The 24,656-nt window shown below is 35.1% G+C and overlaps 1 protein-coding gene across 1 annotated transcript; it reads left to right on the top strand.

Moving 5' to 3' along the window:
• Nucleotides 1-40: 40 nt before the first annotated feature.
• LOC129228144 (uncharacterized) lies at nucleotides 41-14,852 on the top strand. Its single transcript, XM_054862792.1, has 2 exons — nucleotides 41-101; nucleotides 14,405-14,852. The coding sequence occupies exon 2, from the start codon at nucleotides 14,416-14,418 to the stop codon at nucleotides 14,782-14,784; it is 369 nt and encodes a 122-aa protein (XP_054718767.1). The 5' UTR covers nucleotides 41-101; nucleotides 14,405-14,415; the 3' UTR covers nucleotides 14,785-14,852.
• Nucleotides 14,853-24,656: the final 9,804 nt, after the last annotated feature.

Genomic DNA, 24,656 nt, shown 5'->3' with positions numbered 1-24,656 from the left:
ACGATTGGCGCGTGCCGGCCACGCGCAGACGGCTGCCGCTCAGCAGACGATCGCGCGACCCGAAGGCAGCAGCTCCGGAATCGCAATAGAAGACGAATTCGGTAAGAAACACATTCGAATATCCTGCACTTTTCACAAGACAAAATGCACACCCGATGAAATTCAATACACAGCACTTTGCTTTACTTAAAGGTTCTTTTTTCTGGAGCACACACATCACTTGTTTTTCATTATCAACTAGAAATAGCCCACAAAAAATATAAATACATTTTTAAAAGAATGGTTTTCGTAAAGGATTCATTCTTTAAAGAAAACGATTATTTCAGTGAGAAAAATTTGACATTATAATATTGGATCAATTAGTACTAGGAAAAGCAGAGACTGGTTCACGGTTGGTCATATTTGATCCATTTTTGTTCCACTTTCCTTCTTTTGAAATTTGTATTTCCCAAAAATTGCGGTTAAAAGATTTTTCACCGAATTTCCTAAATCTTTAAAAGCTGCAAGGGATGTTTATTATTACTTATAAGAGAAAACTATGCGTATTTAAAAATATTTTTCGAGCCTAAGAGTTATAGTTCTTTAACTTCAAAAAAAGTAATAATAGTGATCTGAATATTCGGATCCTGCCGGATTTCTGAATTCCGAATTTCGGGTCATATACAGGCCGAATTCAAGAAATCCCTACTTATGTTTTAAAACTCACTTATACACTTGAATTTTTGGCGTTAAATTTATTCATGCTAAGTTTTCTGAATTTTACTTATAAGTTTCCCTTATTCTCAGCTTTCAATATTAGCAGCTAAACCTTGTCAGTTGGGTCGTCGGGCCCCTTCACAGGGGCGGATACAGAAAAATCTTTTGGAGGGGGCACGGGAAATTGAGTAGCCCCCCCCCCCCCCCGCCGCCTTTGATGTTTCATAACCAAGTTTTAATGACTTAAATGTGCGTGTTTTTTAATTGATTTTTTCTCTTTTTTTAAGGGCTCTTTCAGGTCAATGAATTTACTTCTAAGTACATGAATATTATGCACTAATATACTTCGAATGTGGACGGAAAAAATCTCTAACATTTCAAGCCATTTAAATACTAAACCCAATATAATGTCACCGAGATGCTAGACTATGAGCGGGTTTACTTAGGAACATTGTCATAATGATTATAACACGAGGGCAAGGTTATTAAATAAACCCATACCACAATTGAGTTTTTTAAAAATAATTTATAAAGAAAATCATAACTTCATAACATATAAGTTTTACTGAATAATTCATAAACTATATCTGTGTGAATTTCAAAACAGTTGCTGATTAAAGCCATGCTACAGTTGAGATAACATATTGATACTACCTGTCGTTTCCATTAAAAATCATGGTTTTTCCAATTTTTCCAAGAAACTACCATATGATTTCTTTCATTTTGTATTTTTATAAGCTGAAAAAGAAATCTATAATTTCGCAAATAGGTTCCTGAGTCAAAATGACTCTTTTAAATAGGGCCTACACATTAAAAAAAAGGAAAAAAGGTGTTAATTATTGATTCCATCAAAGAAGAATTAGAGGACGAATCGCGATAATACTGTCCCTTGAATTTGAAACCAGTGAGATAAATGTATTCTGCATTTCTGAGCCTCTGACATAATTTTCATCGTGGTCATCAACAGCTGCGTAAATTAAATTTTATTGTTATTTGTTCCATAATTGAGAAAAATTAAATTTTGAATTTCTAATGGCTCTGAGTCTTTATGAAGAAGGAAATAGTCTTTCACTATTTGTAAGCTCTTCAATGCAATATTGAAAGAATGGACGGGCTGTGCTTCCGCAGGGGTTCTCCCTCCCCTAAGAGCGCGAAGGCGACCCCTCTAAATAACTTAAAGACTCCCCCCCCCAAAAGCGTGAAAATACCCCTCAAAACAGCCCCTCCCTCTTGGTGGGGGGGGGGGGGTCAAAATCAATAGCCGAATTAATATTGTGCCAAAAGCTTGGCAGCACTTTTCTTATGATATGCTTAATAGCAAACCAGAACTTCTCAATCGGATTTAAATCCGGTGAGTAAGGCGACAAGAACAAAATTTTGCACCCAACATTTTCTATTACATTTTTCGTTCTTGCAGATTTATGAAAGCTTTAATTATCAAGAACAATAGTCTGCCCAGGTTTAAATATAGAAACAAGTATATTTTCTTCATAAGCATTAAAAATCTCGCCCCCTGGCTTCCGGTTCTTCTTGTTCATCTTCATTGGCGATCGAAAAGTCCATAAGTTAAAAAACATGGATCATCTTTAAAAAAGCAAGAAAGCAATATTGCCTGTTTTAGAATTTCTTTTCTTTTTTTTTAGATCCCAAAGGAAAAATTAAAATACGGGAAATTCATAAACAACACACTTACAATCCGGGTTAAATTAACTTTATTAGTACACAAAAAAACTGGGAACCGATGAAAAAACGAGAAATGCTGGAAAAACTACACTACACTCCAGGGTCCCCAATACCTCTACCACAACACGCGGTTTAGTCGATTGGATGGGGCTCTAAAGATAACTCTGTTTTTTGATCCAGACCAGGAGCCGAGCAACCCTTGATCCAGCACCCAAAAAAGTACAGTCGAACATGCTTATAACGAACGCGAAGCGACCGCGATATTTGCTCGTTATAACCAAGTGCTCGCAAAAACCGAGTTCGTGAAAAAAAATCATAAAAATTCATCCTAGTTGCTTTTTTTTATTCTTCTTTTTAATCACTGTACAACCGAATCCGTTGGTTACTTTGCTTTGAACTGGGTAACTGTCTCTTTATTATGTCAATATTTTTTAGGAATACAAATATATACACATATATAATTTTTAAATTTTTCTTTACTCCACAAATTTAAAAAAAAAAAAAAAATGCTATTTCCGCTTATTCTCAGGATTTGTGATTATCACAAACTTTGGTTGACTCTGGAACGTTAAAGAAAATTTACCAAAAAAGGATAAATCGAGCTGTAACAATAGAAATTTTACAAATCACAAAAATTTTGCTCGCTTTAACCGGGGTTTGTTCGTTGAAAGCGAGTTATGCTCAAATAGACTTAACATTGTACCAACAAGTATTTCTGATTTCCCCGCTAAATCCGGGTTCTCGTTCAATCAGGGCTCGTTATAACAGAGTTCGACTGTATTGATTTGGAATGGGGACTTGTTGAACTATGTGACCACGAACAGGGTGCCCATGGCCCAAGTTCAATGGCGCAAATCCCCCCTCCATTTTTTTCTCAGCCCTCTTTCCCTTTTTACTTCCTTTTACAAAAAAGGAAGTATTGTATTCGCGAAAGTTGAAATTTGGTACGTAGACTCCTAGTGGGGTGTAGTTGTGCACCTTCCTTTTTGGTTGCATTCGGATGTTTCTAAGGGGGTCTTTTGCCCCTTTTTTGGGGGAAATCATTGTTAATTTCGATGTAAACTCAAGTGGTGTTATAATTTGTCGGACACTTGGCAATATATTGCCAGTCTTTTGGTCGCCAAGTTTTTTCGCCAAATTGGCGACAAATTTGGAGATTTTTTTTTCCTTTTTTTTTTTTCCTCTTTTTAATTTGGTTTCAATTTGTCCACTGTTGGTGATATTTAGAGAGTAAACAATTGAATCACATTAAAATTGCCAATGATGGGGAAATGACATTAAATTGGAGTAAAAGGAAGTCATGTGATGCACACATCAGCTCGTTTATGTTTTAGTTTTAGCTCTCTTTTTAAATTTATTTATTTAAAAAAATATTTATTTATTTATTTATTTATTTTTAATCATTATTTACCTTTATTATTATTTTATTAGAAAAGTCCTGACTTTTAATGACATACATACACACACACACACATAAACTAAATAAATAAATAAAATAAAATGTAAGTAGAATAAAATAAAATAAATAATTTAAATTAAAAATAATCAATAAATAAATTTAAATTAAAAAAAATTAAAAAAATTAACCCCCTCCCCTCCCCTTTCAAAAAAAAATTTGATGGCGCCACTTGTGCCATAATCTCCCATTGTGCCCCCCCCCCCCCGACCACGAACATATTCAACATGCCTCAATCACCTTTAGTGCAAAACCAAACCCGAGACTCAACGCCTCACCGATCGGGTCACCTTGACCCCCACACCCCTTTACTTGTTTGCACCATCCTTCGTCCTGCACCATCGAAGTTTTTACTGCATCACTTCCACGCGCAGTTCATTTCTAGACCACTTTGATAACATTTTGTCAACAAAAAAACACCGGAATTTGTTTTTTTCTTTCTTATGACAATTTTGTTTGAAAATATTGACAAACATGATACGAGAAATAACAACTGCTATCCAAAGCTGACCCGATTCCATCAATCGCACTTAGGAATATGGGAGCAAGGCCGTGTCACCCACTTGAAAACCAAACAAAAAGGTCATTCCGTGGAGATTACGCTGATTCCCTATTTATTTGCCAGCCTGATTACACTTCCCTTCCAGTACCAATTTCATTTTTTTTTTTTTTTAAATTTTAATCAAGGATTTTTAGAATGATTTTGTTAATCTTAAAACCGTTCCCCGCACTGTATATTCTAAAAACAACAATTTCAAAAATGATGAAAAAGTACTCAAATTTGAACATATCGCGAGTCAAAATGGATCCGACTACGTGGTATTCAAATTTAAAGCATTCAAATACTCAAATCAACTTGTGTGCTCATTTTTGAATATGTAATAATTTCAAAACTGAGTATTATGTATTCATTCTTGATTATGAAATAATGCAGCACACTATTTTTGAAAACATGGCTATTGATACAAAAGGTTTCAAGAAAATTTGAAAGCAAAAATGTACTCATTTTCGAAAACTTCATTTTTCTCAGTGTATTATGTATATAGGTTGATATTTTGTGAGATTTTTTTGCTTCACAATTACGTCAGCTATTTGGACTTTTTTTCTGTAGAACTGTCCTATCTAGAGCCGCTATAATGATAAGCCGACGCATCAGCTTAAGTTTAGCCATTTTGGATCGGATTTTTCATTGTTGCGCTGCTAAGGTTACCAGAGCAGTTTCAGATTTCGCCAAATTTGCAGAAAATAATATTTTATTTAATTCCCGTGTGCCGCTAATAATTGCTCACAGTGAACAGTGACCAAACACGATAACTCGCCAGAAAAGACATCCACGCAAACACGCGCTCCGATCCAAAATGGCTAATCTTAAGCTGATGCGACAGCTCGTATATATAGGGGCCTTAGTCCTATCTATACCTATTTTTTTGGTTCACTTCTTCATAAAAGCCCTTTTGAGAAAATCATGAAAGTAGGTTTAATGCATTGTAAAAATGTCGCTAAAAACTCAAACAAATACCTTTCTCCATAGAGTTAAGATTTGGTTCTACGGAGAAATTTGAATGCAATTTAAATCACAATAACAGGCTTGAAGAAAAAAGGAGAATGTTGTTCATAACGACAGAAACGCTTGTCTATGGTCTAAGTAAACTTATGACGAAGTTAAGCGATTGATTACTTGAAACGCTTTTCAACTGCGAAAAATTTTATTTTCGAAGTTAATGGATTTATTAGATGTAATTTATTGAATTTATTTATTTTCTTCATGCATTATTTTTCATTATTGTTACACATTTGTTTGGAGAGTTGCAACAATTCGCAACTCCAATAAACTATAGGGGGCGCTGCAGCCACAGTGTAAGGCGGACGAAAAAGGTAAAACAAACAAATACCGTAACTTATAACTAGCTTTGACGCTTTGTGAATGACAATAATTTTTCATCGTGTTTGTGAGAAGCTTTCTTTTCTATTCTTCTGAAATTACATTACAACACAAATTGTCCGAAGCCTCTAATTTATCCCAAAGAAAACACGTGGAATGGAATGTTTTACCTTTTTCGGCAGTATTGTTAATTACCGCAAGAGGTAGCGTATTCGAGCTCTGGAGTTGCGAATTTAAAAATAAAATATTTTCTTATGGAATAAGGTAAACGCATCAGTAGTGGCCACTGCTTCAGTAATTGAAAAAATTGAAATCCTGGCATTTTTAGGAAATAGGACGATTAAGGAATAGTTGGGCTATGATACGCTCATTGAGTTTTAAAATTGGAATTAATATTGTAGACGCACAGTTTAAAAAAGACACAAAATATGCTTAACTGTAGCCACTACCTTATACCTTAAAATTAGGTACCGTTGAAATATAGTAAAAATCGTTCTTAATTTATTTGTTTGTTTATGAAGAGAGTCTACGTAGGGGATGCGTGCTACAGCATTAAATTTGGTAGTTTTTTTTTTTTTTTTGCTTTTAATTTTCGAGATGCTTTAGTCCCCTTTTTTGAGAGGGTCCCAATCTTAAGTTGTACTCTTATCATAGATAACAGTTGTGTGTATGGGGAGGGGAGAGGCTATGGTTTCCTTTGTATTTAATAGTTTATATTATTATTTTTAATCTGTTCAGAATGGAAATTTTCTGTTGGAGAAAGTTTGATTGTAATTCAGTTCGATAATTCGTATTTTATACGCTCAACAATTGGAGAGGGGGAGGAGGATTGAAAAAGTGCATGTTAAAAAAACTTGTGAACATATTTTTGCGAATAATAATTCAAACATACATATTTCGGAATTTTACTACATTTCATCCATTTAAATATCTCTTAAAAATGTAAAAATAACAGTTGTGAAGGGTGAAGTATAAACAGGAAATTCGATTCTTGCAGTACTCAGAACGAAGGCAAGAAAGACAGTTTTACAGAGACTATCAATAGGATGTGGACTGATTTATATAATTTCAAGTAAATTTCTTGTGTGTGTCTGAGTTTGGTATTATTCTGTTTTTTAATTCTTATTTTGTGATAACTAGTTCATAATCGAAAGATTTCAAGCACCTTTTAACTATGAAATTACAAATTTTCACATATATTTTAGAAACTTAGCGTAAAGATTTCGAGGTTAAAACGGTGTTTGTGTTTTATAACTTAAATTTGTTACTTACAGTCGACTCCCGCTACAACGTGATCCAACTTACGCGAATTGGATATAACGCGATTTTTTCTCCGGTAAAGAATTTTATTCCTAACGCGAATTCTTCACCCGCAACATGAAAATTTTCCGAAGGGAATCGCGGTTTTTTCGTGAATGCACCTTCATCCCTTTGGCATCGCTGAGGGCGGAAGTTCCCACACCGTGCTAGTCTAAACATCGCTTATACAAATAACTACTCTTCATATTAAATTTATTTTTTTCATTCTATATGGGAAAGTTGATGAAATATAATGACATCTAAGAGCTCTGTTTCATTTAAAGTTTGTGAAGATAGAAGGAAAAAGAGAAAGTTTCAACAACTATAGTGCATTTGTTTTTCTTACAACATAATGTACGTACCGTAGTGGTTAATTTTACGTCTTCCTTTCCCATTGGTCATTGATTTTTTGCATCGTTTTTTATGTTGAATAAAACGTTTTTTTTTTAAATACAATAAATAAAAATTCAAGTTTTTGTTTAAGAAACAGTAATGTATAGTTGAGAAATGGTTTTTAACAGTTTGAGGTGGTGTTTACAAGTGTCTTTAATCGTATGGGTATGTTTATAAAAGTTTTTACACATACCCTTTTCCACAACGCGAAATTTCAACTTACGCGAAGGGTCTTGGAACGCATCCCTCGCGTAAGTCGGGACTCGACTGTATTTGTATTAAAATTTGGAGAAAAAATTGAAATAAGAACAAAGGAATTAGCATGTTTTCAAGAGCAAATTCCTTATTCTGGTTTTAAAGTTAAAACAGATAGTGTGCATGCTATTGCTTTTGGATGTGCTGTTAGGATTTTGAGGCATAAAAGTTCAAGCTTAAATTGGGATAAGATTGAGTAAGCGTCACGCTACAAACAGTGATGTTCCCATCTATTTTTCTGAGGGTAAATCTCCCAGTAATCCATTACGCACAATATGTGTATGCGATCATATACATAATATGTCGTAATATTTAAATTTTTGGAGCTTGAAAGTATACGCTATATGTCTAAAAAAATGTTTGAGGGTATACGGCGTGTATGGAGTATACCCTACCATGCGGAACGCTACTGGTTACAAATCGAAAAGTACGATTAATGACAATGTCACAAATTTGGAACCAAATCTTTAGAGATTGGTTTCTGAAAAACATGCATCAACTAATTGATAATATCAATTACTGGTTTTGTAAGTTTTTTCTTTCTTTTCCATATTTTCCCATGTTATTAGAAAATAATGAACTATTTTGAAATTGTGTATGTGTTCCGGCCCGCGAGAATTAGTCAAATATAACGAAAACAGAAAAGGTTGGACACCACTGAAAGACAGAATTCGAAATAATGTTAAGAATCTAAATCTGTACCAGCTGATTCAATCCATGAAAAAAAAAAAAAAAAAAAAGCGCGTTGGAAAAAAAAAAAAAAGCCATACCCGCTAGCTAGAAGTTTCTGCTTTGAAGGAGCTATGTGCCAGGTGGCAACACCATCTGTCGCGAACCATTTAAATCCCCTCCCTTCTCTCTCTCTCTTTTCTGCCGCCTCTTCTGAGTATAACTTGTTTCGCTATTTCTGTAAAAGTAGAGCTTCCATTTAGCAAGCATAGACTCAGAAATTGCATGAATTCTAAAAATAATCACTGAGAAAAAAAAAAGAAAAAGTTTTTCAAAAATATCAGTCACTTTATTTTTGAACTTTTTAAAGCAAAAATTTTAAATCTGAGGAAATAAGAAATAAATTAATTTTATAAAAAGTTATAAAATTTTAAGCAAAAAAAAAAAAAAAACAGGGTAAAATGACTTTTTTTAAACAAAAACATTAATAATAATAATAATAATAATAATAAAATTAATTTGAATTTTGTACTCTTGAATTCAAATTATGTTTTTCGCAATCACGAGTGTGTGTGTGTATGTAGGCGTGTGTGGGGGGTATTGTGTTTGTGTGTAGGGGGTATGTGTGTTTGTGTGTAGGCATGTGTGTTTGTGTCTGTGTGCAGGCATGAGTGTGTGGGTAGTTGTGTATATGAGTGTTTGTGTGTGTGTGCAGGATGTGTATGTGTGTGTAGGCATATGTGTTTGTGTGCAGGCGTGAGTGTGTGGATAGTTGTGTGTATGTGTGTGTGTGTAGGTGTATATATTTATGTGTTTGTGTATGTGTGTAGGTGTATATATGTGTGTATGTGTATATGTTTGTGTGTGTAGGTGTGTGTGTGTGTACGTGCGTGTATGTATGTGCGTGTATGTATGTGCGTGTATGTATGTGTGTAAGTGCAGGATATTGACGCAACCTGGAGACTGTTTTCGCTATAGGAGCAGCATCGTGAGGAGCCGGTCGACGGTGATGCTGCAGAGGGTGCTGGCGGGAAAATATAGTCATAGGAACGCCAAAACAGTCAAATGAAAGCAATAAGCAATCGTGATTGCTCAAAAAAAAAAAAAAAAAAAACGAATACGTTATGACAAAGTGACTTTTAGCGCATGGCCTCTGAAATGTTGCACAATTTATTATTTATGTAAAGTAAATTTCCTCATATATGTAACAAACAGTGATCGAGTAACGCTCCTGACGTCATCAACAATGAAACTCGCGCCACGGCATGATAATTTGATAATATGTTTTGCATTGTTTAACATGCAGGGAAAGGCTTTATTGTGACGAGGCTGAACTCGATCCGGTAACTTAACTCTTTTACTGGTAAGACTGTCATTTCAGGGGAATGAAGAAACGAAAAAGGGGTCAACAATGAACGCTATCTACTGGAGTTTAGGGTTCATCCACTGGAGTTAGGTTTAAAATGTCAACTATTAAAATGTCACAAACAGACTTCGTTCAAACGTAGAAGCAATGGGGTTGTTTCCTTCAGTCAAAAGTAGTACTTTTAGTCACTGAAATTAATAGAATGCAAAAAAAAAAAAAAAAAATAATAATAATAATAATGATAATAACATGAACCCAGAAAATTCTTTCATTTTCCCAACAGTTATTTTTCAATTAATTTTTTAAACTGTCCAATTTTTCATAGAAGGAGTGGTCTTGATGACGTCACAAATGATGCACTTTGCCGCATCTTTCTGCTACGTTTCCACGTTATGATAACTAAGAAGCGAATTAAAATTCCACTCTACGCTTGCTATCAACCATATCGTTGCCAATACACGTGAGTAAAGATGTGAATTAAATATTTTGCTCTCTGAGTGGCAGCACAGAATGGCATTTCATCATTTTTGATGCCATTGGCAAAAAATGTAAACAATGAAAGCGCACCAATTTAAGTACTTTTTTAAAAATATTAAACTAAAACAAATTACTTAAAAAATAGTTAGATCCTGTGTTTTTAAGCGTGCTCTTTCAGAAAAAAAAAATCTTTTAAAATTTTGGAAACGACCCCATTTTCACCCTTATATCTTGAGGGTCAATTTTCTAGTAAAATCATAATAAAGTAACGTATAAAGTAGATCACTTGTCATGAAAAAGTGCGGAGTTGAGGGGAGGGGGCTTAAGGGAGATAAGCCCCCTTGAAGCACGTTTAGCGCCCTTCATGGAAAAATACAAGGGAAGTTTAAATTCTTTTTCCTACAAATATATCCTCTCTAAAGTATTAATTTTCATTATTCCAAAAATAATACACTCAAAACGATCAAAACTTCACTTTTTGCTTGGTATGACTATAAGATTTTTTTTTCTTATTTCATAACCGTTTTTACTTATTGTACATTCGTTGTTGTTGTAATCGGTGATCTATCTAGGGGAACACAAGCCAGAGACGAAATGTTAAGTCCAAATGGAAAAAAATTCGATTTTTATTAATAACTTTTTGATATTTTTTAAACCAAAAACTAAGAACTTTTCAGAATCTCACTCTTTCCTGCTCTCTCTTAGTGGTAGTTTTTTTTTTTTTTTTTTTTTTTCAAAGGTTTAAAAAATTTTCGGATGCATTTCTCTCAAAAAACTTTGAATTGTTCATTTTGAACACAATTTTCTTCCAGAGCTTTTCCCAACAAAGTTTGTTTCAATCAAATCCGCCTTTAAGTTCGGGATCTACTTTGCCGGTATTTAGATCTAGAGTGATGTTGTTTTGATTCTTCGTTTTTAAACATGTTCTTCGTCAGAAGCTTTTTCCTACGAAGTAGCGCAGCCAGAAGTTGTCTTCTAAATAGGGTTTTTGGTCATAACCGCCCTTTTATGTATTCAACTACCGCATTACGATTTGGCAATATGTGTTAAAACCCCCAAAACCATCCTCCTGGCTCCTGGTTCTGGCACTGGTTCGAATCCGAAAACTCCCCCAGAAATTATTAAGGGCAGACAACAGACAGACAAGCACTCATTTTCCTCATCTCCAAACCATACTTTCCAATTTTTAATTTTTGAATATTTATTTATGATTTTTTGGGCCATTTTTTTACGATACATTAGTTCTTCTTCCATTTCTTATTCATCTTTTTAAAAAACTTTAACGGAAAGTTACGCAAAAAAATAAAAATAAAGAGGAGAAAAATTCTATATACAGTGGAATCCGTCGAACTGGACCACCGTTTAATCGGACCAACCGCTTATTCGAGCCAAATCTTCATGAACCAAAATAAATTCCATTACACAAGCCTAAAATTATTCGCTTATTGGGACCAAAAATCCGTTTAATCGAACCGAGAAAAATGAGAACAAATTGGAAAAAAAAAAAATAATAATAATAAAATCGACCTCTTGAAACGAGTGTCAAGTGTGTGCACGAACTTAATAATTAGTGCAATAAAAATTAATAATGGTTCCTTGCAATTTTCAATGGGGTCGTTTCCAAAATTTTTAAAGTTTTTTTCTGAAAGAGCATGCTTAAAAACATAGAATCTGACCGTTTTTCAAATAATTTCTTTAAGTTTAATATTTTTAAAAAAATACTTAAATCGGTGCTCTTTCATCGTTTAACGCTTCTGCCGATGACATCACAAATGATGAAATGCCATTCAGTGTTGCCATTCACGGTCCAAAATATTTAATTCGCATCTTTACTCACGTGTATTGGCAACGATGTGGTTGATTGCAAGCGTAGAGCGCAATTTTAATTCGCTTCTTGATTATCATAATGTGGAAATGCGGTAGAAAGATGCCCCACAGTACATCATTTGTGACGTCATAAAGACCACGCCTTGTTTGAAGAATAGGACATTTTAAAAAATTAATTAAAAAATAACTGTTGGTAAAATAAAAGTATTTTCTGAGTCCATGTTTTTTTTTTTTTTTTTTGAGCAATCACGATTGCTTATTGTTCTCATTTGACCGTTTTTGGTGTCCGTGCCTTTTTCAAATTGGACCAGAAGCCTTTGCAGCACCACCGCCCACCGTCCTCTACTGGCGACGCGGCGCGGAGCGGCTGCTCCGGTTTTGAGCTATCCGCTTCTCCTGGTCGGAGGCGTCCATGTCCTACACACACGCACGTTCACACACACACAAACACACGACTTCACACACATACACTCACACACGCCTACGTGCATACACACAGGTCTACGCACACACACAACTATGCACACGTAATCGCCCAGGAGGAGAGGCAGGCGTGGGGGGAACAGGAGCCGTTTCTAGAAACAATAACTCCAATGAGTAGGGTCCTGTCTCAGTTCGTGATTGCGAAAAACATTATTTGAATTCAAAATTTCAGAATTCAAATTAATTTTCTTTTTTTTAATTTTTTGCTTATTCTATCAATTTCAGTGACAAAAAGTACTACTTTTGACTGAAGGAAACAACCTCATTAAACTCAGCAATATTTGTAGGGAAAAAAAAAAGATAACGAAACTCCTATTACATGGAGGCACTGTTCCAGCAGAGATCAAAATTTCAGTGAAATTTCACATTTCTTCCGTTTAGTTAGCACGTTCAAAAATGTGTGATTTAAAAAAAAAAAAAAATGTTTAGCTGTAAAATACGTAATTAAAACACTTCATTGAAATTTTTAATGACAGATTATTACTTTTTATCAAATTTTTTCACTCTCACATATTTAGTTACTTCTGGTTATTGAATTGAATCGATACTGATTGGAAGGAATAATTAAAACCGTATCGGTCTGCACACGTTGTTGAACGAGTGTAAAAATATTATTCGCTTCATTTTAATTTATTTTTTAATGGAAAAATTTCGTAAAAAGCCATTTTTTCATCTTTGTATACTCATCATCAGGCTCACAATATTTATAAAAGCATTTTCATGTTTTGCGTATAGTTAGCTTGTTCGGTCAAGCTACACAGGTCCTGCATGAAATACACCGCCAACTCAGTCATTCCAGCCGAGGACTGAAGTTTCGTGCTTTTTAGCACTCATCAGCCCTGCATAAGAAGTGACTGAGCTGGAGGCGGAAAACCTCTTAAGGAAGTCAAGAGTGCCAAACAAACTGGTAGTTAATACAGAATTAGCACAGGCCACCGTTTGCTTCATCGGACCAGCCGGTAATTAGAACCAAAATGGCCCAATCCAAATATGGTCCTATTAACCGGCATCGACTGTATATATAAACATATACATTAGAGTGGTTCGAAAATACATATATGTATAAAAAAAGGGGGGGTTTCGCCTAGTTAACAGGACACCCCTCAATATTTTTAGACTTGTGGATAGCAATATACTGGAAGAATTTTAGCTTCCTATTTCAACTGAAAGAGGGTGCTCAAACCCTCCCCCGAACTTCATAAGTATGGGTCGGGGGGGTTAAAAAATACATTGAACTGAAAAAACAGTGCTACACATTATAATATACACTAGTAATATGCATATGCAGTGAAATTAAATAATAATTTACAAAAAAAAAAAAAACAATTAGGGAAATAATTGTTTCTAAATTTATGACATTTTCTGTGCTACGGCTAATGTTAAATTGAGGGTCATTGAGCACCCTCTTAAAATTTGAGTAAGAAGCTAAAACTTTTACAGCATAATACCATTAGTAAGTCTAAAAAAAATAGGGGGTGTCCTGGACGCTAGCTGAAAAAAAGTTTTTCTGAACCACCCTAATATATATCTTTACTAATAATAAAGCTGAAAGTCCCTCTGTCTGTCAGGATCTCTGTGACGCGCATAGCGCCTAGACCGTTCGGCCGATTTTCATGAAATTTGGCACAACGTTAGTTTGTAGCATGGGGGTGTGCACCTCGAAGCGATTTTTTGAAAATTCGATGTGGTTCTTTTTCTATTCCAATTTTAAGAACAGAATTATCATAAGATGGACGAGTAAATTACGAAATTATCATTACGTGGAACCGTAACATGGGCACAAGCCAATTGGCGAGAAAATTCACCACACATTATCGAACCAAAAGACCTTTTAATTTTTCTATTACGGGCAAAGCCGTGCGGGTACCACTAGTAGTACATAAATTCATGAAATGTTAATGATTTTTTTCCCTCACAGGAACTTTCATCATGCCTGACATTCTGGAAAACCCGGATGAGAGCACGGAACTGGTAGGGGCCACAGCTGAAGACGACCGCCAAGCGGAACTCCTGCTAGCCGGATTCCGCGCCTGCGCGAGGGAAGCTATCCGGTTCCTCCTGGAGGAGGAGGGCCTCTCCCCGGACCACCCCTTGCCGTCGGGACTGCAGCAGCACCTGGCGAAGCGTCAATGTCACCTGGCGGATGTTCTGCACAATGACTCGGGGGTTGAGGTTTTCGAAGATAGCTGGGCATTTTCGACAACGGCAGAGATTGACACACATTCGGAGGACTCTGGTGATGTGCATCATTCTGATGAACTAAATGATACGACGACGAGCTCAGAATCGACGCCTTGATACGATCATCCCACCTCCATTTATAAAATATGAATCTCCAGACAGATAAATTCAGACCCGTCATTTCGAATTTTTCCCGAGGAGAAGTGGGGGGAGGGGGGGGGGCAAAGGGTTTTAACTCACTCAGGGTTCCTGATAGACCGCGAGAATTGCGCACTTCTCTACATAGTATAAAATGAAGTCCCCAAAAAGCGTCTGTGTGTTTGAACTCGCAAAACTCGAGAACTACCCGGCCGATTGCGCTGAAATTTTCACAGTTTGTTCCTTTAAGTCCTGAAAAGGTTTGCAGACCAGTTCGAATAAAATTCGATGAATAGTTCTTTTTTTATTCCACTTTACGTCCAATTTTCACATAAATTCTCAAATATGGGGGTGAAAAATCACTTGCACGTATTAATATTACATATCGTTAGAAAGGGTAGAATTTTCCGCGTTCTACGCAATTTGTTTCAATGTTCTAACTTTATTACGGCGGGAGTTATTTGCGTGTTTAGCTCGAATTTTTTTAGGCTTAGCTGAAATTTAGGACACTACTTTCTTCATTAAATAAATCAATAAAAAGTGAAGGATTTGTCCTACAGCTTTCTTTTTGACGCCATTGGAAAAAGCGCCCTTTTTAACTCCAGATCTAACTCGACCTATGGTCGAAAAAATAAGCTTTTATCTCGAAAGGAAAAAAAGTTAACAAGCCTTTTTAAATCAAGTTCAAAAAATCTCATATCCGTTCAAATTGTTAACCATTTTCTTTTGCATTTTAATTCCTTAAACTTATTTTATTTTGTGTTTCCATGGTTACGCTTTTTGAATCGATCTTTCTCAATTGAATTTCTTAAAAGTATTTTAATATCTGTCATCATTGTTTTTAAGGGAAATTTTGCATGATGCGTTTTTTTTTAGTTCAGCCTGATTGCTGAATATACGTTACTCGACACAATTTTTATTTTCAAGGTAGACCGGGCGAAGACGGGCAATGCAGCTAGTTTAAAATAAATCTCACTCGAAAAATATTTCCATGTAGAACTTTCTCGCGAGTTTGTCACGTCCATTATTGAATATTGAGTTTTGAAAAATAATCTTTCTCAATTTTTAAAAATCTCGCTCTTTTTTCAACAGAGGGTGACATTTCTTCACCCATATTTTTTTTCTCTAATGGGAACCCTGTAATGTTAACTATTCAAAAAACAAAAAAATACACGACCACTGATATGTAAATACATTAATTTTTTACAGTCAGGAGAGGATAGGAATTGTCCCCTCCCCTGTCCCTCCTGAATGACGGGCCTGGATAAATTTATACTCGTAGCCGTCAAAGGACTTGACATTTTTTACACTGTACTGAGCATTAGTGATATTTATTACGAAAGGATATTGCCCGGCGTTTCATTATGGAATTTCCGGAGTCATTTTGAGCACAGACTTATCCACTGCATAATGTAAATAATTTACTGGAAAAACATTTGAAAATTTGTATAGGAGATGATAACTCACATTGTGAATATGTATATATGCAGAGAGAGGTGCAAAAATATTTGCATATTTTTATTTATTTCCATTTTTGTATGCGCACTGAAGTTCAGTCTGAAAAATCGTGAAATAAATCATCTGATCAGTGTGAAAATGCGTTACCTGTCAGTATTATGTTTGATTCATTAAACAAACTTTTAAATGAAGAATGTTATCAGAATCTTTTTTTTTTTTTTTTTTTTACACATTTCTGACAGTAAAAATGATAAAGTTTTATTTTACGTCTTATATTAACGTTTGATTATGAAACATAGTTTGAGTGATATTAACCAATACAATCAAGCCGAAGGAATGAAATGATTTACCATTTGATAGAACCTTAAAATTTTCAGTCGTCTGTACATTTTAGCCGTTGAATGATGAACGTGTGCTATGAATTAAATACTTAGTTCATACACATTAATTCAAATGGAATTGAAAGTTAAGGACGGGCCAGTGAATGAACCCGTCGTATTTTTTTTAATTTTAAAATAAGCTTTTAAAGCATTTTTCTTGGATGAATTGACAGTAGTAAGGGCCATTAATTAATTACGTAAGGATGATTTTGGCAATTTTTGACCCCCTCCCCCCATGTAAGCGTAAGTAAGATTTTTACCCCCCCCCCCTCCATATCTTACGTAATATTCCATTTCTTTTTTCAAAATGATAAAATAACGAGTCTTACATCACTTTTTTCCGCACACACCCCTCCACTTAGCTGTAAGCCTTAGGTTCCACCATTCGGAGGGTCCGCGTAGCGGGCCCTCGATTCTTACATCACTGGAACCGTTATTAAATTCACTATTATAAATTATTTTTTAAAACCCTTTTGTGGAAAGAAATATTTACTAAAAGGAACCTAGGCTGCATGTTTTCGACAAATAATTTTTGTATATGATGCGATACTAATTAAAAATAAGTAAGACATGCCATACACAGTATACGATTCTATTATTATATTTTACACTATTTATTCTTTCAAAAACAAGTAATAAACAACTCATCCCAATACGTTTTTTACCTTCCAGGAGCAAATGAAATATGATCCCTGCGAAACCACCAGGGCCGGACTGGACCGTTAAAACGGCCCGGGCGTTTACACAAAACCGGCCCTAATCTCAGGGATAAATCTACCCCTCCCCCATATACACAATCTTGCAAGTTTAAGGGTTTTTTGAAAATGGTAGGAAAAAGAGCAATAAAATGAATGCAGGTCGCAAGGTCAAAAACTAGGGGAGTCTATGAGTTTGGTGGTACCTCAATTTTTAACCGACTTCAAAAAGGAGGTGGTTATCAGTTCATACCGTATGTATGTTTTTTTTTTTTTTGTTTGTCCACTCATAGCGTCTCACCTAGTGAACCGATTTTGATGATTCTTTTTTTAATGGATAGAGGATGGCTCAACTTAGGTCCCATTACTTTGTTTGACCATATTTGTTCTTTAGAAAAAAAGTTATGGGCAAAAAAACAGTAAATTTCCCTATTAAATGATTAAAATTATATTGTAGCAAAGTTCGCACTTTTCATCCGTGGATAACGGTGGCTCAGTGGTAGAATTCTCGTCTCCCACACGAGCGACCCGGGTTCAAATCCCGACTAGGGCAAAGTGAATTTCACTAAAATTTCGTTTCTACTGTTTCCCGTATTTTCTCGAATGTTCTATTAATTTTTGTATCTTTTCAAGTCTGGAAAGTTCCAGCACTTTTTCAAGTTGTATATAAGGAGATGTAACGTTCATTCGTGGTTCTGAATAAAGATCTCGAGTTGAGACTAACGAGTATTCGCTTCATTTGGCTTTCACATTGTCTTCGCTATCTTCATCTACGCGACAATATGAGACTCATTGTTATAAAAGTTTGGTGCCATATAACTGTAACATTAATAGTAATTGTAATGATAATTTTGAATAAAGGCTTTTCTAAAGCAATACAGTGATGTAGAGTCGCACTTCTTACTAGGTAACTTCTTACTTTTACTGAAATATCTACATTTACACTAAAAAGAATGAAATAAAAAAATTTTGAAAAAAAAAAAAAAATAGAACCGACTTCAAAATTGCTCTAAAAAGTGAAAAATAATTTTATTCTTTAAACACCATCGATAATACTTTTAAACATAATTTTTGAAGTTGGCGCAAAAACAAAAAATAAAATCCATTGTAACCATGATTCGTTCATATTTTTATCAAAAAATCATCCAAAGTTAGGAACGAAACATTTATATCGTTACTCAAATATGCTGTCATCAATGCGTAATGCATGTGGTAGTGAAGAAACTGGACGTGGTTAAATTTATACTTGTAGTTGAGTTATGGCTGTGAATGATTTTATCGATCGTTTTTGCGCCAACTTCAAAAATTATGTTTAAAAGTATTATCGATGGTGTTTAAAGAATAAAATTATTTTTCACTTTTTAGAGCAATTTTGAAGTCGGTTCTATTTTTTTTTCAAAACTTTTTTATTAACGAATTTTAACAGAGAGAGAGAGAGAGCGAGAAAGATTTCAGCTTCTGGTTTAAGAGGTTGTCATTGAAAGGCTGAAATGTTAGCAATATAAACCAAATCATAACTGTAACATTCTCACAGACATAGGGAGCTCGGGGATTTCTCCCCCAGGAAGTTTCCGAAATTGTAGTTTTATAAACGCCGTTTTGGACAATCTTTAAACTAGTGTGTGTGTAGTGGGGGGAGGGGGAGTGAGTTCGAGAGCCCTCACTCGTATATTTCGAAGTTGAAACTAGGTTGAAAGTTAGGGATCTCTATCGGAAATTTTTCGAAATTGTAGTTCTAAAAACGCAATTTCAGACAATCTTTGACGGTGCTTGGGGAAAAGAGATTTGGAGGCCCTCCTCCGGAAATGTTTTAAAATAGGATTCTGAAAGGAATTCGAAATTGAATGGAGGAGTTTTCTGATAGTCTCTTCCCGGAAATTTTCCGAAATTGTAGTTTCAAAAGCGCAGTTTTAGAATGTCTTTGTACTGTTCGTGAGGGAAAGGTTTGGGGGCCCGACAATTTTTCGAACCTGAAATTTCAAACACGCAGTTGGGTGATTCTCCGAAATCCAATAATATTATGTCCCAGGAGCCGAACACAAGGATTGCTTCACCTAGAATTTTTTTCTTTTTTTTAATACTTGGAAATATTTTTTGCGATGTTATTCCATTCTTATTAAAACAATAACTCATTTATTCCTCCCAACAAAATTTTTTGAACACCCAGAAAGTCACTCTTTTGGCGTGCCCTCATTCGTTTCTCAAATACCGTAAAACAGTACAACATTAGACCAGGGTTGCAACTTTAGACCATTGAAGGAATCTGGTAGTATGTGCCATGTAGTGGTCGTTGGAGCAAAGCTCAAGTCTTTAAAAATGTTCAGTAGTTTCGCAAGTGTTGTCCAGAGAAGTTCATGTTTACCCCAAGCTCCAGTGTTATCATTCTCGTGTCAACATTCATTTGTGTTGGGAGGTTTTCTGAAATTTTTGCTTCAGCTCTCAAAGTCTCCTTCGAAACCTATATTTGCCGATCGAATTTTCCGAAGGCAAGTTTATTACTTTATTACTTAGATATCTAAGATGATTTAGCCTTATCGGCGAATCCTGATGTTGTTTCGTTTACCTGTTGTTTCGAAGTAAATAAAATCCTGGAATTCGAGTTGCAACTTTAGACCACCCATTTTTACTATCGTTTGTCAATATTTTGTGTTGTCTTGAGCAGCTTTTTTAGTTTTCGGGTTTTCTTCAGTTTTAAACATGAATCCAGGGAAAAGAGAAAAGATAGGCGGCCGTCCTTACCTCAACTATTCGCCTGATTTGATGGAAAAGGTGATCCACGAAATAGGAACAACCAAATTTCAACAAGGAAAACAAAAAAGGGTAAATTTTGCTGTTGACTTCATTCCCCCTATGTCATTTGATATAAAAAAAGGTTATTGCGACAACGAACCAACCTACCCAATTGGGACAAAATTTGTATCAAGTCCTTATAAAAAATTATAAACAAAACTGCCCTTGTAAAAAAAATAATAAAATCCATCAGTAGGTACCAAATAATTGCTTTTCATACTATCTAATGTTCATATTTATGTATCTGAATAAACTATTGTATTTTTCACCATCGATTTTATTTAAGAGAACCTGAAATTGACTCAAAAAGTATAAAACAATTAATAAATCGGAAAAAGTAAGTATACAAAAATTTTTTTTTACAATTTTTGCACTGTACGGGATTGGAACAGAACGATCCATTGTAACTTCAGACTGGAGTGGTTTAGCGGTGCATATCAAGGAAAATATGAGGTGGTCTAAAGTTGTCACCACCATGTGCAAACTTTATACCGCTATACAAAATAACCCCCCTCTCTTTGTGTGTAATTTAGATTTTTTTTTCGAAGCGTCACACTACAGCTGAAATGTATGGTAGTGTATGGTTAAATGCAAGAGCGCCCATATGCAAAATTTTAAGGGGCAGGGGGGGGGGGGGGGGGCCTCAGATATTTTCCTCATGGTTTAGCAGGATATTTTCCCCCATAGAAACCAATTTTAATACAGAATAGAGTTATTAAAATTTGACAGTTTTAATAACTTATTCATTAATGGCTGGAGAAGAAATGATTTTACATTTTCGCAAAGAAAAAAGTACTAAAAGCAAGAAAGTTCTAATTTCAAAGGGGGGCTTGAGCCCCCTCCCCCCCCCCCCCCATCTGGCCGCCCTTGATTAAATGCTCAACCTTTATTGGCAAAGAATGATGAAAATATGAAGAAAAATACACATATAAAGTTGTCCAAAGTTGTACGGTTTTACGATACATTTAAATATCTAAAAATTTACATCAACATTCTACAAACTTAATGTGTATAGTACTAAATTACGCATACTTATAAAGGTGTAAAATAACATTCTTTAAGTGAATTTGATTATTTAAATAATCGAGGAACATCATTTTTCAGTTTGTCTGCTGGTTTTTATGTCTTTCTCCAGTCCTAGGAACAAGTTCAATTATTATAGATTTAAAAAAAGGAATTTTTTATCTGCCATTTTGTTGGATTCTTTGAGTATTTTGTTAATATAATTTGTCTGTTGTTCTTACTAAAGCTTTAAAGTTCACAAATGGGTATGTAACACATTTTTTCTGTCATTTTTCTGGACAACATTTCTATGTTAAAAAAACGAAAAAAGTGTGTAGTTGAATTAAGAGGTTAAAATAGAAGAATAATATTATTTACCTTAATTATAATCCTGGGCTTATGTATGTCTCCAAGCATTTTATTTGACTTTCACATTGAGTTTATTTTCTACTATTGTATATAATAGTTTGATCATACCCAATAACTTATTCACATTGTTAAATTTTATTACGCATAATATAAAATGTAATATACTAATATTATTACACCATAACAATAAATTTATGTATGTATAAATCAGTTTATTTTTGATTTCGTCCATTCTGTCCATTTCGTCCAGTTCTGTCCAGTTTCTCCCGGCGTCCCGGACTTTTTACAAAAAAGTGGACAAAATAGCGACCCTAACTGGGGTGCATACCTAGTGCAATATTTTAAAACTCTCCCACTGTATTTGAACTTTTTTTTCTATTAAAAATATATTTCGGTGGCTCCTGTTTTTTTTTTTTTTTTTTTTCCATTTAGCTGTGATTTTCGTGCTGATATTTTATGTAAACTATTAAAGAAGTAAATATATCAGAGGCCCCTATGAAACTATCAATTTTATCTATCTATTCATTTTTTTTAAACTGAAGCTTGTCGCGAGTTTACACTATATACTTTTTTTTTTTAATTGAAAAATTTTAAACGTACATTTGGTAACCTTTAATTAGGTAATTTTAATAATACAGTATTTTGGACGATTCTGTTTAAGATTACACTATATTTTTAAATTTTTCAGAATAAATACTTTGTGTTACTTTTATCCAATTAGTTCATTTATTATTACTACTATTCTAATTTCGTAGCACTGTGAAGGCCTCCTTTTTTTGTGCATTACTAAAATATAATTAGAATGAAATTCTAAAAGGGGGGGGGTATCACTCTCTATACTCCTTTGAAGACGATCCTGAAGTACACTCAGGCCCGTCGAGAGACCATCTCAGCCTAGTCGGCAACTATAGGGGCCTGCATCGAAATCGCAGCATAGGAGGCTCGAAAATCAACACACAGGGGGTCCCCGCCTTTGCTCACCTCGGTCCGGAGTACACTCAAAAAATACCTCATCGTAGGTACTTTTGGTATTAAACCTATATCCTGTGCCTGGTTGCCTCTCAAGGTCCCAAATCTCTATTAAACGTAGGTCAGGTACCGGCACCACCAAATTTGATGTTCCTTCAAATTTGTCTTTACTAAGAGAGTGTTGCAAGTAAAAAAAAAAAAAGTGGGGAGCTTAACCACAAATCGCTACCAGCCCCGCGACCCACCGGCCCTTCGGGCGATCGCCCAACTGCCCGATTGGTCAGTCCGGCCCTGGAAACCACTTGACCACGCGATTTCTAATATAAAATATCGACTTGGAAAATATTACGTAAGAATGGGTGTGACCTCCTCCCCCCCCCCAAGTAAGGGTATATAGAGATTTTTCCAACCTCCTTCCCCCTCGGGACCCTTACGTAATTAATGAATGGTCCCTAAGTTCCTTTCACACATTTCCAGAAAGAAAGCGAATGTTTGATTTAACGACTATTTGGGCTATTTATTCACTGGGTCTAGGTACTTTTTTCACTTCAAATCCCTAAAAAACCTGACATGTACCGAACTACAAAACTTCTCCCACTTTTTTAAAATGTTGTTACATATATCATCTAAAATGTTTTTACTGTCGTCATGTGCCAAATGCTAAAATTTTTAACGATGCTATGAATTTTTGAAAATGAATTTCTGCTTCAGTGTTTATTCACTAACCGGTCTATACCCTTTAGTAGTTTTTGCACGTATCACATCTAGATAAAGAGCTGCCTTTTCGATTTCCAGGGGTAGCCCATTGCAACGGAGCAGCTAGTTAGAGAAATCCAGCTCGTTGCTCCAGTGCGAGACGGCACCTTAACAGTTGAATCAAGAAAATTCACATTAATAACGTCAAAAAGTTTCTTTTTTGATCGAAACTATACAAAGAAAGTATCTGGAGAAAAACAACGTAAATAAAGCACAAATTACCTTACCAAAGATTACTCTTTGGGCAAAAAATATCTGCTATTCTTAGTTCTCTGAAATGAGTCATCAAAACATAGTTTCGAGGTTTTGAAGGTTTAGTTTAAAAAAAAATAATAATAATAAATAAAGATGACATTAGTTTGAATTTTGACATCTGGAATTCAAATTATGCTTTGCGCAATCACGAGGGTGTGTGTGTGTGTAGGCTTGTGTGTATGAGTGTCTGTGTGTGTGCAGGCATGAGTGTTGTGTGTGTGTAGGTGTGTGTATGTGCAAGCATGAGTGTTGTATGTGTGTGTGCGTGTGTGTAGGCGTGGGTGTTTGTGTCGGTGTAGGCATGAGTGTGTGGGCAGGGGTGCCCACAGGGGGGGGGGGATTATGGCGCAAGTTGCGCCATCAAAATTTTTGGGGGGGATTTTTTTTTCCAGAAGTTTTGATTTTCTTTAGAACATGAAATTTTTTATTTTTAGAAGGAAAAACTATTTAAACTTATTCAACAAGAAACAGATGCATAAGTAATACTTTTTTCACGTACTCTTTCCAAAATTTAATACCCGTGTCTCTTTTCAATAAAGGGAACATCAGAGACGGGATGGAGTTAGTGCCCGTTTCAAAGCTTGATCAGACGATTTGCTTCCCCTTTAATTTATTATAAATCTTCCGGAAGGGGGGTAGCACAATTCTGCATGATGAATACGTGTGACCGTGATGAGAGGGAGAGAGATCAAAAATGACTAAAATAAAAAGTTTTCCCCTCTCCTTAATTTAATGTTTGTAATAATTCTGACCACTGTGCACTGGTCTTTCATTGATTCATTTGCATCTTGACAATAGTTAAGAACTAGCTTCGAAGTTTGCGAATAACATATTTTTAATCCCTCTAATCGACAATTACTATAGTTTTTTCATAAACTAGCTGAAGTTTATGCAGAATTTTTCATTTCACTTTACTATCATCTTCTTTACGATTTTTAAACTTATTGGTTCAATTTATCATTAGATGATTTTTATTAAAACTTTCAGTGATGTTGGTTTTCGCTGATGGAAGCATACAAGGTATCTGATATGCATAGAAGGATATTTGATTCGTTAAAATTCTCAAGTTCTGATTTTCCATGTATGCTGAATAGCTGAATCTATTTTTAAGGATTTCCGAAGAATATCAGTCACAGGGTATCTGTGTGCTATCCATCCTTTTTAACAACGTAACTTC

This window comes from Uloborus diversus, chromosome 8, assembly GCF_026930045.1.
Source record: "Uloborus diversus isolate 005 chromosome 8, Udiv.v.3.1, whole genome shotgun sequence".
Classification (NCBI taxonomy): Eukaryota; Metazoa; Arthropoda; class Arachnida; order Araneae; family Uloboridae; genus Uloborus; species Uloborus diversus.
The sequence above is the reverse complement of the archived record's forward strand: the minus strand, read 5'-3'. Positions and strand labels throughout refer to the sequence as shown.